This window comes from Bombyx mori, chromosome 14 (assembly GCF_030269925.1).
Source record: "Bombyx mori chromosome 14, ASM3026992v2".
Lineage (NCBI taxonomy): Eukaryota > Metazoa > Arthropoda > Insecta > Lepidoptera > Bombycidae > Bombyx > Bombyx mori.
In genome coordinates, this window is record NC_085120.1 from 7,110,512 (window position 1) to 7,128,575 (window position 18,064).

General features: G+C 39.7%; 2 protein-coding genes across 3 annotated transcripts in view; one reads left to right on the top strand and one right to left on the bottom strand.

Annotated features, from left to right (window-relative positions):
- The window catches only part of LOC101736509 (myotubularin-related protein 8), a 61,236-nt gene extending 50,455 nt beyond the window's left edge, over positions 1 to 10,781 (top strand). For both annotated transcript variants that reach the window (XM_038015297.2, XM_004922654.5), the window contains exons 12-18: positions 1,736 to 1,864; positions 2,420 to 2,546; positions 3,813 to 3,952; positions 4,574 to 4,697; positions 6,977 to 7,111; positions 8,186 to 8,333; positions 9,928 to 10,781. In XM_038015297.2, the coding sequence (XP_037871225.1) occupies positions 1,736 to 1,864; positions 2,420 to 2,546; positions 3,813 to 3,952; positions 4,574 to 4,697; positions 6,977 to 7,111; positions 8,186 to 8,333; positions 9,928 to 9,938 (814 nt within the window). In that variant the 3' untranslated portion in view covers positions 9,939 to 10,781. The remainder of the gene's footprint in view (positions 1 to 1,735; positions 1,865 to 2,419; positions 2,547 to 3,812; positions 3,953 to 4,573; positions 4,698 to 6,976; positions 7,112 to 8,185; positions 8,334 to 9,927) is intronic.
- Positions 10,782 to 14,752: 3,971 nt separating this feature from the next.
- LOC101736646 (uncharacterized) lies at positions 14,753 to 17,816 on the bottom strand. Its single transcript, XM_012696183.4, has 4 exons — positions 17,630 to 17,816; positions 17,337 to 17,360; positions 15,783 to 16,013; positions 14,753 to 14,980 (listed from the first exon to the last, which is right to left on the bottom strand). The coding sequence occupies exons 1-4, from the start codon at positions 17,814 to 17,816 to the stop codon at positions 14,787 to 14,789; spliced, it is 636 nt and encodes a 211-aa protein (XP_012551637.2). The 3' UTR covers positions 14,753 to 14,786.
- Between the last annotated feature and the right edge of the window lie 248 nt (positions 17,817 to 18,064).

Here is an 18,064-nt window from a genome sequence, read left to right on the forward strand (position 1 = left end):
CACGATACCTTGCTATAAAAACGCTCCGTTGTTGTCTCTCGAGCTCAGAAGCGAGCGAGTCGCCGTGTCCGACGGAGCGCTCCTGCGTAATATACGCTCTGAGTTCATTTCTGGTTTTATTGACTTACGAAGACCGCCCGCTTACCATGTCGCTACCCGAAAGTGGAAATACTCCAACATAACTAGTCAGGTCATAAGTATTGTCACACAGTAAAACTTTTCTTTTAGAATGCTGGCCACAAAAAAGTTTATTGAATTCGAATTTCGAATTGTTCATGAAAATAAAAATGTATACTTTTAGAATTTTACTCATTTTTAAATATGGAGTGGACGCTTAAAGAAGACCGTGTTGCAGTTATTGCGTTGCATCGTTGCGGTTACGCGCCAATTCAAATTTTTAATATACTGAATAATTTGAATATATAACCAAAAGATTCGTTTATCGTACCATCAAACGATACAATGAAGAGTCTAGTGTAGATGACAGGTCAATAAGTGGTCGCCCTCGGTCTGTTAGGACTCCAGCAGTGATAAAAGCTGTGAAGGCGCGAATTCAAAGAAATCCCAAACGTAAGCAGAAACTGTTGGCCCTTCAGATGGGGTTAAGCAGAACCACGGTGAAAAGGGTGTTAAATGAAGACTTAGGGCTTCGGGCATATCGAAGGAAAACAGGACATCGTTTGAATGCTCGTCTAATGGACTTGAGACTGAAGAGATGCCGCGCTTTGTTGAAGCGGTACGCGGGAAAAAAATATCTTGAAATTCTTTTTTCGGATGAAAAAATTTTTACCGTAGAAGAGAGCTACAACAAACAAAATGATAAGGTGTACGCACACAGTAGTGAAGAAGCGAGCAACCGTATTCCGCGTGTCCAACGAGGTCATTTTCCATCCTCGCTCATGGTATGGTTGGGAGTTTCTTATTGGGGCTTTTTTACATGGGGGGTACATTTTTGTGAGAAAGGTGTAAAAACGAATGCAGTTGTGTATCAAAATACAGTCCTGACGAACCTTGTGGAACCTGTTTCTCATACCATGTTCAATAACAGGCACTGGGTATTCCAACAAAATTCGGCGCCAGCTCATAGAGCGAAGAGCACACAAGACTGACTGACGGCGCGTGAAATCGACTTCATCCGGCACGAAGACTGACCCTCCTTCAGTCCAGATTTGAATCCGTTAGATTACAAGATATGGCAACACTTGGAGGAAAAGGCGTGCTCAAAGCCTCATCCACATTTGGAGTCACTCAAGACATCCTTGATTAAGGCAGCCGCCGATATTGACATGGACCTCGTTCGTGCTGCGATAGACGACTGGCCGCGCAGATTGAAGGCCTGTATTCAAAATCATGGAGGTCATTTTGAATAAACTTTAGTGTCATAAGAATCTATGTTTTGTTAAGTTCATTTTGGTATATGAATGGTTACATAATGAATAAACTTGTTTCAATTATTTTACATTAAACATGTGACAGAATTTATGACCTGACTAGGTATATATTAAGTCGATCATATCTGCAACCGGTGCACGCACCCCCAATATTGCATACCCTGCGATCATTTTACCCCTGCCCTGAGTGGCAGGGAGCTTCTGCCCGGGCAGAGCGGTTCGCCCCGATGCCCGTTTCGTGCCCTCGTAAGGGAAGTACGACGACCCCGTTCGCTACACTGGTTATAAGTAAACATAAATTATGTTAGCATTCGTGAATGGTACGTAAACAATTTCGTTTTCAGGCTATCAGAACGCACGTTTTCTCTGTGGGGGTACATGGCGAGTCATCTGAACGAATACAAGAATCCATTGTACAATCCTAAAGCGCATCCCGACACACTGAGACCAGATCTCACGGCTCAAAGTATAAGGTGATTGTAGTCTTGGTCTTGTAGTCTTGATTGTAGTACGGTAGGCAGCGGCTTGGCTCTGTCCCTGGCATTGCTGAAGTCCATGGGCGACGGTAACCACCCACCATCAGGTGGGCCGTATGCTCGTCTGCCTACAAGAGCAATAAAAAAAAAAGGCTTTATGTTGATCAACTAACTCATCTCGGGTTTTTGTGAACTAGTGTTACATAGGTCGTTCACTACCTTCATTCAATTGTGTCTGAGTAAAGACAAAATAGTTCAGTATGTACATTATGTATCTATTGTCTGTCCACAGTTTTATTTATTTATTTAGTTGCCACTGACTAGCTTTAATGTTATTAATTAATTTATTATTATTTGTTTTGCTTAAAATTAATATGTAAACAAAAGAAAACGTAATACATAAAATTAATTTAAATATGACACTGCGTAAAACTAGTAATAATTGAAGTACTATAATTAATTTTGCTTGTTGACTTACCGGATCTCTGTAAGCATGTTATTACTAAGATGAAGTCTAAGATGCGGTGTGCGATCATATTATGTGTGGTGTAGGTTCTGGCGCGGCATGTACTGCCGCCACGAAAGTGGAGTGCATCCACGTGAGCCTCTCGGCGACCTCCTGCCGGCCTCCGTGGAACACTGTTCGGCCCTTGATCACCACATCAACTATCTTGCTAAGGTATTGTATATATAGCACTACATTGGTGCACGTCCTCACTAGACGGTTACCTGAGACTTAAAATTAAACTCTTAAGTATATTTGTCTTAAGTCTTCTTCTTTCTGGTCGTTCCCTCAATGCTGAGGATCGTGACTGTATGTCAATCTTCTCCACTCGGTCCTGTTCTACGCCATATGCACCGCTCCCTGTATCTAGCCTCCAGTCACCTCCTAGAGTTGGTCCACCCATCTAGCTGGCGCTCTTTCTCTAGCGCGCTTCCCTTCCATTTGTCCGAGAATGATGAGTTTATCCAGGCTGTGCAATGGGGATCGCATTATGTGCCCAAAGAAACTCCGGATCATTTCCTGGCACGTAGTCAGCAGGCGCTTGGTGACCTTCAGCTCTTCGATGATGAAGATATTGGTTCTCATAGCTGTCCAAAGTCTTAAGTCTTAATATTAATTAAAAGAAAAATATACTGCTTCATGGCAAATGATGGTACTCATACCTGAGACATAAAATTAAAGTCTTAAGTATATTGCCTTAAGTCTTAATATTCATTAAAAGGAAAATATGCTGCTTCATTGCAGATGATGGTACTCATACCTGAGACTTAAAATTAAAGTCTTAAGTATATTGTGTTAAGTTCTAATATTCATTAAAAGGAAAATATGCTGCTTCATTGCAGATGATGGTACTCATACCTGAGACTTAAAATTAAAGTCTTAAGTATATCGTGTTAAGTCTTAATATTCATTAAAAGGAAAATATACTGCTTCATGGCAAATGATGGTACTCAGCCGCGCAGGTCTCGCAGTAGGTTCCGCTACAACAAGAGCCTCGAGCTGTTCCACTCTCGTTCTAGGTTCAAGGTTGAAGTTTGTTGTTGTTGAACAACGAAACTCATGCTTGTTTGGCGGTAGAAGTAGGAAGACACGGGTAGGTACCACCACCCTGCTTATTTCTGCCGTGAAGCAGTAATGCGTTTCGGTTTGAAGGGCGGGGCAGCCGTTGTAAATATACTTGAGACCTTAGAACTTATATCTCAAGGTGGGTGGCCCATTAACGTTGTAGATGTCTATGGGCTCCAGTAACCACTTAACACCAGGTGGGCTGTGAGCTCGTCCAACCGTCTAAGCAATAAATAAGAATATATTATGATACATATGAGTTTGTGTGATAAAATAATTGAAATAAACTTGATTTATAAATAAGCGTTATTTATAGTGCTTTGCTGTATATCAATTGTTGGACAGTTTATCACAAGTTTTTTTTTTTTTTTCCAGAGAATTAATACATTCAAAAATCTCCTGTCAAGACGTAAAGATGACAATAACAAAGATAATGCGATCGTGAACTATCGAAACGGGAACGTGAACTCCGTCGCTATAGAAGCGAAAACAGAAGAATTGCAGATCGATAATAAGTTTGTACAACATTTTGTTATATAATTAAAAGCTATAACATTACTAGCTGACCCGGCAGACTTCGTAGTGCCTCAATCGATAAATAAAAGACCTAAACTTTTGTATAAAATAAACTTAAAACAAATAAAAGGAATCTGTCCGACGGGGGACACATCAAAGGAAAAACAAAATTGTTATTTTTATTTAATTCCGAGCATTTTCATATTTATCTACCTTTTAAACCTTCTCTGGACTTCCACAAATAATTCAAGACCAAAATTAGCCAAATCGGTCCAGCCGTTCTCGAGTTTTAGCGAGACTAACGAACAGCAATTCATTTATATATATATATAGACGTCCGATGTTTCTAAGCTAATACAATAATCGAATTCCGACAAATGTCCTTAGTTCTAAATAAACCGTAAAATATCCGTAAAGTTGAAAATAATATACCTAATGACAATAAAAAACGCAACTTTAAATTAAAGAAACTGTATTACGTATTATTTAGTATTTTACTAATTCAGTAGTATTTTTTGTCGAAAACAAAGTTGACTGTTTTTTTTTTATATTTCTCAGTTTATGTAGACCGTTGAAGAAACATAGATCTAATTTAATTTCCGCATTATAATAATTTCCAGGTTCATTTACGAATCCGGTGGCTCGTTATCCGAAATGGAGTCTGCGAATCACGACCATCCGCTGAAGGAGACCAGCGCGAATTCGCAGTCAACGAAGCCCAAAAAAATACCATTAATAACTGAGGTATGTACGAAGGAATCTTCGAATTATCTTTTTTGTGAATTCAGTCACACGTTGGTCAGTCGTCATTCAGAATGACTATGATGTCTTTTCATATTATGCGGCAACATATGGATCGTTTATTTTGAAAGTGGTGTAAGTCCATATTCTGTTGTTTCGAGAAAATGAAAGGTGACTATATTTGTTGATTTAAAAATACAGGCAAATCATATGAGGTCTGGCTATGCCACCTACCTCTGTCAATTGGACTTACATCACTTTCATAATCGATGATTATGCAATTTCATTTACCGACCGATTTTAAGTTGTACAAAACATGGGATTTTTTTGAGAAAGTAAACACGGACTAGTTATACATAAAAAAATTACATTAAATTAGGCAATTAAGAATTACGTGATAGCTCATTTTTCTCAAAAATGGACTTACACCACTTTCAAAATAAACGGTCCATATGTATATTACGTATGTATGTAGCGTCTAGTCCTTTAGACAAGTTTCCTCAAGAACGCGTGAGCTAGATTGTCAACGTTAATAAAAAAACAAGCACCGACGTGTTTTAAAAATTTATGTTGGAACGGAATATATAGATGAATGGCAGATATATATATATATATATATTTTTTATTGCTTAGCTGTGTGGACGAGCTCACAGCCCACCTGATGTTAAGTGGTTACTGGAGCCCATAGACATCTACAACGTAAATGCGCCACACACCTTGAGATATAGTTCTAAGGTCTCAGTATAGTCACAACGGCTGCCCCACCCTTCAAACCGAAACGCATTACTGCTTCACGGCAGAAATAGGCGGGGCGGTGGTACCTACCCGTGCGGACTCACAAGAGGTCCTACCACCAGTATAAAATGAAGCTTGACGGAGTGAGAGAGATAAGAGATGTGTTAGAAAGTAAGAGAGATGGCGAATGAATGTTATAAGTTTTCTTTTAAGTGAGAGGAGGAATGAGGGTAGTTACCCGACACAACGGTAGACAGATGTAGAGTGATTCGGAAGACGGAAGACTTCTATGCTTATTTACTTTGCTATAATAAAGATAGAACAATTGAGGCCTATAAAATCAAAAGCAGCTAAACGCCTTAATGTCGTAAAAAGGATAAACAATGGCGCTATCTTGTTTAGTTAGTTGAATACGCTTTAGTGTTTTTTTATATGTTATAACAAATGCAGCTAAATCTCTAACAAATTCAGTTCAAAAATTTTATTTTTATTCTGTATTAAGTACTAATAAACGAAGTTTAATCATTTAAAATTCAGATTATTAGTAATATTCTCATTATTTATAAATCTGCTTTAAAATAAAGAATATGGTACCTATCCGAACAAAGTTATTTCAGCTTCTCAAGCGGGGAGTGTTTCTAACACTTGCCCTAGCAAGAGCAGTACTTCGATGGATCGGGAGGATCCGTAATGACATGCTTAGGGCCGATTTTTGTAGTTTACCTGAATATTTGACAGACTTGGATTTAGCTGCCTTTGATTTCATAGGCCTCAATTAGAATCAAGTTTGCATGAAGCAATCAACTTTTTTATTAGTCCAAATAAAATAGAAGATCTCGTCATATTTATTTATCGCGATAATCTTGTTCCGCCACATTGTATATTAGAGGGCAAAAATTTCGCAGTTACAACACGATTGGAAATGAAACAGAACAGAAAAATAGTTGTTCCAATAAAATTGAGACGGTAACCGTATCTTTCTTTTTTACTATCCATTGCGTCATTCGCTTCGTGATTGTTCATGGTCTCTGATTACAACCTAACGTTCGTTAATTGAGGTCTCAACTCTTTGATTTTATTTTTTATTGCTTTGGTGGGCGAACGAATTGACAGCCCACCTGGAGTTAAGTGGTTACCTGAGCCTATAGACATCTACAACGTAAATGCGCCACCCACCTTGAGATATAAGTTCCAAGGTCCCAAGTATAAATACAACGGCTGCCCCACCCTTCAAACCGAAACGCATTACTGCTTCACGGCAGAAATAAGCAGGGCGGTGGTACCTACCCGCGCGGACGCACAAGAGGTCCTACCACCATTAATTACGCAAATCATAATTTTGCGGGTTTGATTTTTATTACACGACGTTATTCCTTCATCGTGGAAGTCAATCGTGAACATTTGTCAAGTACGTATTTCATTAGAAAAATTGGTACCCCCCCGCGGGATTCGAACACCGGTGCATCGTTAGATACGAATGCACCGGACGTCTTATCCTTTAGGCCACGACGACGACTTCGAAGTTTGAACTAGTAAACGATTTCTAGAAACTAGACGCCTCGCTGCCGGCGAGTCTGGCGCTGCTCGAGAAGGAAGTGAACACCGTCGCGCTGGACTGGAAGAGCGTGAAGAACGTCACCGAGTGCAGCTGCTCCACGCCCCTGGACCACTACAGTAGGAAGGTACGTTTTGTGACGTCATTTGTAAGTTCCTTTGCTTTTCTATTCGTTTGTCTTGGCACACACGGTAGATAGCGGCTTGGCTCTGCCCCTGGCATTGCTGAAGTCCATGGGCGACGGTAACCACTCACCATCAGGTGGGCCGTGGGCTCGTCTGCCTACAAGGGCAATAAAAAAAATACACACGGGCGTTCATTCCAATAACAATGTAAGTACAGGATATCAATAAAGTTCGTCGTCCGTGAACATTTTTGAATTACGCGTTAAAAGTTTTTCACGGACAACCTGATATTAGGTGACTCAATATATACAGTTACAGTGTACACGTCTCGTCTGTGCCTCTGAAATTGCTGACGTCCATGAGCGACGGTGACCACTTACTATGAAGTCGGCCGTAGGTTCGTCTATCTACACAGGCAATAAAAACAGTTTTTTAGTATCGGAATAGTAATTATAGTTTCGAAACCAATAACTTCTAACTATAATTATTTGACTATTTCATTTGCAGCAATCAATGAAACTACTAAACGCTAATGCTTCTGCCACGATACATTCTGTGCATACCTAGATTTTATCTTTTTGTATCACGACGCAGTTGACTGCCCCAACGCGACCACCGAGCATAGGTATAAAATATGAAGCACACCCGAGCCTTAGTTGACAGCCCACTGAGTTTCTCGCCGGATCTTCTCAGTAGGTCGCGTTCCGATCCGCTGGTAGATTCCGCGAAGCACTGCCCTTGCTAAGGTTAGTGTTAGTAACACACCGGGTTTGAGTCCCGTGAGCTCACCTACATGTCAACGAGAAGCTATAGCCTCTCAAGGTTATGCTGATAGTTTTTTTTTATTGCTTAAATTTGTGGACGAGCTCACAGCCCAACTGGTGTTAATTGGTTACTGGAGCCCATAGACATCTACAACGTAAATGCGCCATCCACCTTGAGATATAAGTTCTAAGGTCTCAGTATAGTTACAACGGCTGCCCCGCTCTTCAATGATAGCGGTCAAAAAAAGCCTTAGTTGTGCACGTGTCGTGATGGAGCACATAACAATGAGAGCGTGGGCGGTGTGTGTGCAGCACCACTGCTGGGGCTGCGGGCGCTGCGTGTGCACGCGGTGCGTGCGCGGCCGCTCCCCCCTCCCCGCGCTGGCGAGCGCGCGCCCCGCCCCGCTGTGCGCCGCCTGCTCGCCCACCTCGCCGCCACCCGCGCCGCCCCCGCACACAAGTAACTATACAACTTAATATTAATACGTGAAGCCAAAACTTTGTACACCTTTTTACGAAAATTACGCGGACGGAGGAGTATGAAATTTCCCACACTTATAGAAAATATGGAGAAGGAGTGCAGAATGTTAATATTTTTTTAAATTACGCATAAAAAATACCTTAAATCAATAAAAAAATACATTACACACAATACCATATATTTGACATACAATACGCATGCATACTATTGGTTTATTGTCAAACTTTCCTTATTGCTCATAATGTGTGGTCAAATCACAGACCTTAGGTTTCATACTTCAGTGGGTCAAATTGAGAATAGATTAAATATTGTTTGTCTTTTATTAATATTTGTCTAAAGTGTAGCCTTAGCTAAATCTGTGTTCATAAAAGTATAATAGTCTTTGACAATATAATCATAATAATGTTCAAACTTTTAATTCTAATTAATTATAGTAGAATTTCGACTACTGCGGGACCACTAATAATAATTAATTACCGTGATAATAACTAAATAATTAATTAACGTGAAGCCAAAACCTTGTAACCCTTTTTACGAAAATTGCGCGGACGGAGGAGTATGAAACTTCCCACACTTATAGAGAATATAGAGAGGGAGTGTAGAATGCTTTTTTTTAAATTATGCCTAAAAATAGATTAAATTAATGAAAGAAACATGACACACTACCATGTATTTGACACACGCATTATACTCTTCGTTTATTGTCAAACTTTTGTTATTGCTAGTCTATGGTCAAATTGAGAATAGATTAATATTGTTTGTCTTTAATATTATTTGTCTATAATCTAGTCTTGGCGAAATCTGCGATTATAGAAAAGTAAAATAATAGTCTTTGTCAATAGCACCATAATAATGTTAGAACTTATAATTTCCATTAATTATAGTCGAATTTTTACTACCGAGCGACCACTAGTACAACTTGTTTGTCTTCCCACAAGCTTTCCACTGAATCGATCTGTGATCCAATTATCACCAAAACAACAATTTTATTTTGTCATCTTTGATAAATTTTGAATTACCATGTTCTAGTTTAACTGCTTAGGGGACCGAACGAGCTCTTAACACCTGTTGCTGAGTGGCTACCAGAACCCATAGAAATCACCACATGAATGTCGCCGGCCTCATTGAAACTTGAGGTCTATGTCTCAACAGCTTAGTAATTACGAATATAATTTTTTTGCGAGCTTGATTTTTATTACCCGATGTTATTTCTTCAACGTGGTAGTAATTCGTGAACATATGTTAAAAATGTGTCTCATTGCAAAAATTGGTACCTGCCTGCGGAATTTGAACACCCGGCGTCTTTTTTTCTAAGACAGGACGACGACTACTGATGGTAACACCAATTCAATGATATGGCAATATTGAATTAGTCTCATGGTGGGTCTGGCTCACTCACCCATCGAGTATAAACGCGTCAACGATTCCCCTGCCTCTCTAGGGGATATAAGTTTGAGATCTCAACTACTTTGAAATGACTGTCTGTTTATGTACAGGCAGACTAACATTTGAAAGCGTGATTGCTGAAAAATGAATTCATTTTGATGACGTCAAACTTTTTATTTTGTTCCAGATATAAATTGAAGGTCTCTTTCTGACCGTACAGTAGAATGGAATACACTGAAGATATTATTTTTTGCATTTAATACACGTTTTCTATTTATTAGTATGAAATAATTTCTATCACAAAATATAATTGATGTTGCAAATTAAAATAGACAGTATGATGAGTAGTTTACAGATGTCGTGTTTGTTAATGAAGAAAGTTTTGTAATATGTGTTTGAAGACACATTTAATATTGTTTAATTAATCTATGTCGGCGGACATTGTGCACTCGTCCCGTTGCGATGAATTGTTCTATCTCACTCTTAATGTTAGCGTAAGAAGAAGATGTCCGGTCCGTCAAGTTTCTGTTTAATACAACATGTACGTGAAGACGTTAACGATGTGCTTCTAAAATTTAAAGAATAGACCTATCGTATAATATCCGTCTGAGCAAAGCAAAAATGTCCTAAAAGTTTTGCTAGATTCAAAAGAGTATATAACTAAATAACTTCGGATATTTATGACACACGTGAACATTGACGTCATTATTCAATTAATTACGCTCTCTGTTTAGACTGAAATTATAATAGAACGCATAAGAACTTATCAAAACCGCTTTTAATTTAGCTTCCCTTGATTGTCTGCATTTTAAATATAATTTTTTTTCGCTCCAGAGAAATTAGTCAATTAGCAGCTAAATAATAAAGTAAATAATTAATAATATGATGTGTCACGTAAAGCTAATAGCTAATTCAGAATTCTATTCCGCTCCTATCTATATATTCTTGTGTAAATTATGTACAAATTACAGTAAGTTTATTTTGTGTATATCAGATAAAATGTTTGAATATTGGCTAAGAAATATAGTATGTTAATCCGTAGGCGATTCTTTAGTGTTGCACACCATTTTATTTTATTTTATTACGAAACGAATGCATTATGAATTGTCATAACTTGAAACGACGGATTTGGTAAGTTTTACCACCACTCAAGCCGGACGGACCATACACTGACTGTCCGGATATTCATAAGGATATCATATGTACCTAGTCAGGTCATAAGTATTGTCACACAGTAAAAACTTTTCTTTTAGAATGCTGGCCACAAAAAAGTTTATTGAATTCGAATTTCGAATTGTTCATGAAAATAAAAATGTATACTTTTAGAATTTTACTCATTTTTAAATATGGAGTGGACGCTTAAAGAAGACCGTGTTGCAGTTATTGCGTTGCATCGTTGCGGTTACGCGCCAATTCAAATTTTTAACATACTGAAAAATTTGAATATAACCAAAAGATTCGTTTATCGTACCATCAAACGATACAATGAAGACTCTAGTGTAGATGACAGGTCAAGAAATGGTCGCCCTCGGTCTGTTAGTACTCTAGCAGTGATAAAAGCTGTGAAGGCGCGAATTCAAAGAAATCCCAAACGTAAGCAGAAACTGTTGGCCCTTCAGACGGGGTTAAGCAGAACCACGGTGAAAAGGGTGTTAAATGAAGACTTAGGGCTTCGGGCATATCGAAGAAAAACAGGACATCGTTTGACTGCTCGTCTAATGGACCTGAGACTGAAGAGATGCCGCTCTTTGTTGAAGCGGTACGCGGGAAAAAAATATCGGGAAATTCTTTTTTCGGATGAAAAAATTTTTACCGTAGAAGAGAGCTACAACAAACAAAATGATAAGGTGTACGCACACAGTAGTGAAGAAGCGAGCAACCGTATTCCGCGTGTCCAACGAGGTCATTTTCCATCCTCGCTCATGGTATGGTTGGGAGTTTCTTATTGGGGCTTAACAGAGGTACATTTTTGTGAGAAAGGTGTAAAAACGAATGCAGTTGTGTATCAAAATACAGTCCTGACGAACCTTGTGGAACCTGTTTCTCATACCATGTTCAATAACAGGCACTGGGTATTCCAACAAGATTCGGCACCAGCTCATAGAGCGAAGAGCACACAAGACTGGCTGGCGGCGCGTGAAATCGACTTCATCCGGCACGAAGACTGGCCCTCCTCCAGTCCAGATTTGAATCCGTTAGATTACAAGATATGGCAACACTTGGAGGAAAAGGCGTGCTCAAAGCGTCATCCCAATTTGGAGTCACTCAAGACATCCTTGATTAAGGCAGCCGCCGATATTGACATGGACCTCGTTCGTGCTGCGATAGACGACTGGCCGCGCAGATTGAAGGCCTGTATTCAAAATCGCGGAGGTCATTTTGAATAAACTTTAGTGTCATAAGAATCTATGTTTTGTTAAGTTCATTTTGGTATATGAATGGTTACATAATGAATAAACTTGTTTCAATTATTTTACATTAAACATGTGACAGAATTTATGACCTGACTAGGTATATACACGAGCTTACGATAGGCAGCGGCTTTGCTCTGCCCCTGGTATTGCTGAAGTCCATGGGCGACGGTTACCACTCAACATCAGGTGGACCGTATGCTCGTCTTCCTACAAGGGCAATAAAAAAAACCTGTGGCTGTTGTTACCCTATTCCTTAGCTTTTCCATAGTACTACACTGTTGGTGCTCCTTTTCATGGCAGTTGAAGCATTTATACATTTTGTCTGAAGATTTTGTTATTGTAATTATGAGTGAACTCACGACCGACCATCCTTAACATTGAATGCCGCAACTCACTTTGAAACACGAGATCGAAGTTAAGGACTCCAGTGTAATCGCTTAACGCCAGGTGGCTCTTGAGCTCGATCTTTGAGCAATAAGAAAACACAAAAAAGCAGCTGCGTAGTAGGTAAGACTCATGGCTTAACTGGTCCATGATCGTCGGCAACCCATCAGGTGAGTCCGTTTATTATTGTAATCCGAGCATTATTATCGGTATTATTACCGGCGTTCGCACCGTGGTACGTGAGGAATGTCGAATGTCACATACTACTGATGTAGGTATCAGAGCTGGCTGCCTCCTTTAAGAGTGACTTAAATCATCCAGCGAAGCCGGGCATGGTTGATCTCGGTATGTTATAGATAAGCTAGATGTGTTAAAACACTGACTCTCCTTCAGAATATCTATAATTTGCCCATTTCCCATTTTTGCTAAGGTCATTTCTGTGCAATACGGAGGTAAATGTCATACCGGGGGTCGCTTGTGTCTGGATAAAATCACATTCCCTTTTTGAAAAATGTCTATTTTTCCGTTTAAGTTAGCGAGTACCGCTTCGGGTGTTAAAGACCATGCAACTCGTATTAGCTTTCCAAATCTATTTGTGTTATATCTTAGTTAATTAATTATCTTACTTAAGTTGGCTTTAAAACAGGTACAACAGGAGTACCCCATTCTGAGTATTCCATAGGTTCAATCCGTTTACTTTTGACTAATCTTTCAATTTCTTGTTTAACTTTGTCCTTTAATGCAAATGGAACAGTTCTTACTGGCATGAATATCGGTTTTGCACTTGGGATCAATAGACAAATGGATTGGCTCACTCTTATAGTTTCCCATATCAAGTTTAAATAATATACCATATTCCTTTTTTGTACTCTTTATTAATTTCTTTTTTTAAGTTTTTCACATTTTTTTTGTTCAAATCTAGTGGTCCATAATTGTCGGCAGTAGATTCATTCGCGAAGCAGCTGCTCTTGAGTTGTTAGGTCTCGCTCGGGCAGCTGTTAGCAAATCCCATCCCTCTTGGCTGAGTCTTTGCTCGCCCACCTGTCTTGGTGAAACTGAAAAGGCCTCCGGGCCACCAGTAATCCTTCAACCCAAAAAAAAATCACACACTAAAGAACTTCTCCCGGAGTGAACATTGTGCTTTTAAATGTCGCTTCTTTCCGCAGGAAAAACATGAGCCACCTTGTATGTTCATAGGTATATATAATTGTAAATCTTGTTAAACTTCATGAAAAAAATGCCGGCGTTTTAGGGATCGAGGGATCTTTCAACTTAGTTTCGATATCAAAAAGTAATTTTGTACGACTCGCGAATGATCAGAAATAGTTATCGGTGACGCCTGCGATATTCATTATACCATATTCATTATAAAGATCATTGTCCACATCTCAACTAATGACGGACATAGAAGTTCAATTATCGGAATAATTACAGATGATTTTATAAGCACGTACGGTTTTTTGTAACTCTTCTACCGATTTCGATAATTTCTATAATAGTTGTCGATTTCGCCTTTTTTGTTTCTTCCACCGATGGCGTCGACATCGCTGTGTGTATTTTTTTCTTCAAACCCTGTCCGGTGGTGCTTGATTAAGACGTCAAGCTATTACTACTCCTACTCGATGATGATCGAGTTCGCTGCTCCCATGAATGCGATTCACGGTTGTGCAATTTTGTATTCGTCCCGCCACTGATTGCCCCTGGGTCAGTTTCATCATCGGACATCATAATTAACTCTCACTATTTATTATACATATCTTAAAAGAATAAAACGCCTAAAGAACAGCACTATGAGGGTAGAAAAATAATAAAATTAAACTATTGATAAACGTGTAAAATATTATTGATTAAAGAAATGGGAATAAATTAGGGTAGAAAGAAAAAAATGTCGAATCGAATTCGATCAACAAATAATATTTTTAGAAACGAACGATATTACCGTTATGTATATTATGTGCACATACATAGCATGTCCTTGAAAACCACTGAATTTTAAAGAGAAGTATTTCTCTTAGCACACGTCAACTGCGCGGGAAAAGTAACGCCAAAGACAAACAGGCGCGGTGTCTCAGCCGCCGCGCTCACCTGGTAAAGTGTAAGGGAGTATGCGAAAGAAACAGAGTTAGCTTTAAAATTAGATTCTACCGTTTTCTATTTTTATCTTTAAAAAAAAAGTTCTTCGTCGTCATCTGCAATCTTACTTAAATACAAAAATTGTTAGCATAAAAATCGTTGTTTTTTTAATTATTTAATAATTGAATAAAATCTTTTGTTTGCTGGATGCCATTATATCATTGGTACAGTCGTTAAGCTGGGATGCCAGAGAGCATTCGTCGTGATTCTTAACACTTATATTAATGCATCGATCCAAATTCTTCTCCAATTTCTTCATCAATTTCGTTTCTTTTGCATGGAATTTGCTCACTAATGCCATGAGATTATCTGGAATGTTATATAATTTTATTGACGTATTTTTCTTGCCGTAGACAGGAGGACAATTTCACATCCCAACGGTCTGTGTCAATTTGAATTCTAACGGCAACCACCTAGACTCTAAGCGCGTTAAAAAAAACAGAAAAGTGGCAATAAATAAATACTTCGCGGCACAAGACAATTTTAGAGACTCATGACTTTGTTTTTATTATGAAATTATAGCATTGTTAGACATTATGCGCTTCACGATTTTCCGTAATCCCTTGTCATATTCGTCAAAGTGTAATATCATTATTAAAGCTAGTTTGGTTTCTTTGGTCTAACGGATGAATGAACATTTCTGTTAGAGTACTTGCCAACGATTAAATCGCAACATTATCACCTGAGAAAAGGTCTATTGGGTGGTTAGTTTATAATTGGTAAGGTTAGACTAGTTTTTTAAAGCTTCGAAAACCTGAACTATAGGAGAATGTGCTGTGCAAACCACATTTGCTTCTACGATCGTAGTGATGGCAGTTGTCATTTACTTAATGGGCTATTGATGCGGTCTCAAATTAATTTGGTTTTAATTTTATATGCTTCGGTATCCCTAAGTATGTAGCTCAAGAGATACCAATGAATTTTACAACGTATACTTTTTAGGTGCTCATGAAATCACTAACAGTGATAAGATTTGTAAGGCAAAACAATGCAATTAGCCGCACCATAACAGCATATAGGCTTAATTCAGTATAATAATAATAAAATTTATTCGATATACGCTTTCTAATCTGTGTATTTGATATCACGAAATCATATCAACTATTTTTACCTTTATTGACTTTCCCGTTTTGAATTACACCGTTCTTTTTGAGTACACAAGCAATCAGACACTCCCCATGAATCGGCGATTCTTGCTTCGGAGAAAGTCGTTTGATCGGCCTCTTATCGTTGTTCTGTACTTCCTTCAAACATTCCGTCATGTTGCGTTTGAAATCTAGGACGTGTGTCGACATTCCATCTGGTATAGAGTGATAAGACCAGTCTGGCTCACGGTTATTGCCTTCATTTGCAAATAAAAAACATGTTATTATAAATAGCATATACTTGCTAAACCAAAAATCAGTGTCCTGAATAAATTAATAACCTGAGTATTCAAATTGTTATTTTTTGTGGATTCCACATAAAGCATTCTATTGATATGTCTTCGGGCTCATTCAGGATGCACCAGATTGCGACCCCAGCTCTCGAGCTACTGTTCATTGAAAGTCACTACTTAATTACTCACCTAATTGTCTTTACTCCTTTTCCTTATCTTTAGCACTCCACTGTAACTTATGTAAGCTTGTGAGGGTTGCCTAGTGAGAACCACGTCCTACGCATTTCTGCCACGAACCGATCGCGCATTCCGGTAATGGGTGGCATAGCCGTCATACAATTGATATTTTGATTTCATGACAATGAGCGTTGGCATTCAAGTGATAATATTTATGGGCATCAGTAAGCACTGAGTATAATAAAGATCGTATATCAGTCAAATCTAAGCTAACTATGATAAAGAACGCTTGTATTAATCGTACGAGTTTCTTCGAATGTCGACGAGTTTCATATTATGCTTAGCCTGTAACATCAGCCCGCTGTGTTTATCGCAGGGTCGCGGTGTGTTCATTGGCGCGTTGCTCTGGATTCGACGAGCAACGCGCCGCCCTCGTCGCAGTCATTGGAGAGGACCTCACGCTGCCGCGCATCGTGGCTACGATGCTCGGCAGCGAGGCGTCTTGGAAGGCAATGCTCGACCTCGGACGGCGGAGCGAGAGAGGGAGAGCTCTGCCCATTCCGCACCGATCCGTCGCCGTCGAGCCGGGGGCCGGAGGCGGGAATACGCCCGTACGTCCCGGCCCCTGTAGGTAGCGGCCTCCCCCCGGTGAAGGTCAAGGGGCGACCTGAGGGGGTAGAGGCCGCGCGGCGCGCTGCCAGCACTCTAGCGCGCTGCCGTGGAGTAATAGAGCGACCGGTCGACGGTGTATCGCGTCCCGACCCGGCAGGCTGGTTCTGGTCCAGCGGGGTATTCCGGGACACCAGCGGCACCGTCTGGGCGGCCTGCCGTACCGAGACGGCCGACGTTTCAGAGCCTTCGATTCGCTTCGAAGGCTCCATCGGCTGGGCGTCCTTGGGGTGAGCCGCGCCGTCTGGTTGTGGTGTTGACCGCGGTAACCCCCCTACCTCATCCGGGTTCTGACCTCGGAGGGGATCGGACGTCGGGTGTAAGAGTGCAAGGGAGTCATTTAGTGGGTGGGCCCTAAAATCCTTGGGCCCGCGGTCTGCTCACAACACCATGCAGATCGTTGAGTCTCACATACCCCGCGCGCCCCTTTTGCGCGGGGACCTCGTAGGAGGTTCGGCCCCGTACCTGAAAAAAAAAAAGGGTCGCGGTGTGGTAGTTAATACGTGAAATAGCTGTCTTAGCTGTAACGCCTTTTTCCGAGATATTCGGACAATTTTTAGCAAATCCCCCTCCTCTCAGTTGGTCGGTAATATTGAAACTGTGAGCCACTTAGGCAAATAGCAATCGTTCCATCCCCAAACAAAAGACAGCAAATACTATTTTTCTATGATCTGTAATAGAATTAATATTAATTATTGTTAATATGATAAATACGTGAAACCAATGATTATTACCATTTCTGCGATTCTCCAACTTCAAGTTTCTCGTAATGACGGTATCTTTATCGATTTTTACTTTATTTATAGTTTTTATTCCCACCACATGATCATTTTCTGCTCCATTTTTTTTTCCAACAAAATCTCCATTTACTGCCAATTGTATGGTGAACAATAAAATAAAAAAGATTGTTTGGGACGCCATCGTGCTGAAGGTTTGTGAAGAAATTACTTTAAAACAGGTAAACGCTTTTTGATAAGAGCAGTTAACAGTAATTTAAATTGGAGCTATGGGTAAATTGGCTATTAAATTGGTCCTCCGAGCTCACGTCACTATACGTCTGAATAAAAGTAGCGTAATTTGTTCAAATCTTAAGAAAAGTTACCAACGAGAACACATAATTTTGTATGTGAAATATAATTTTAAGGTGTAATCAAAGTCATAAGCCTATA

Coding starts and splice junctions, on each gene's coding strand:
- LOC101736646 (XM_012696183.4), bottom strand. CDS start 17,816: ATGGCGTCCCAAACAATCTTTTTTATTTTATTGTTCACCATACAATTG. Junction 17,361..17,629: donor GTTGGAGAATCGCAGAAATG/GTAATAATCATT, acceptor TTTTTTTTTCAG/GTACGGGGCCGAACCTCCTA. Junction 14,981..15,782: donor AAACGGGAAAGTCAATAAAG/GTAAAAATAGTT, acceptor ATAACATTCCAG/ATAATCTCATGGCATTAGTG.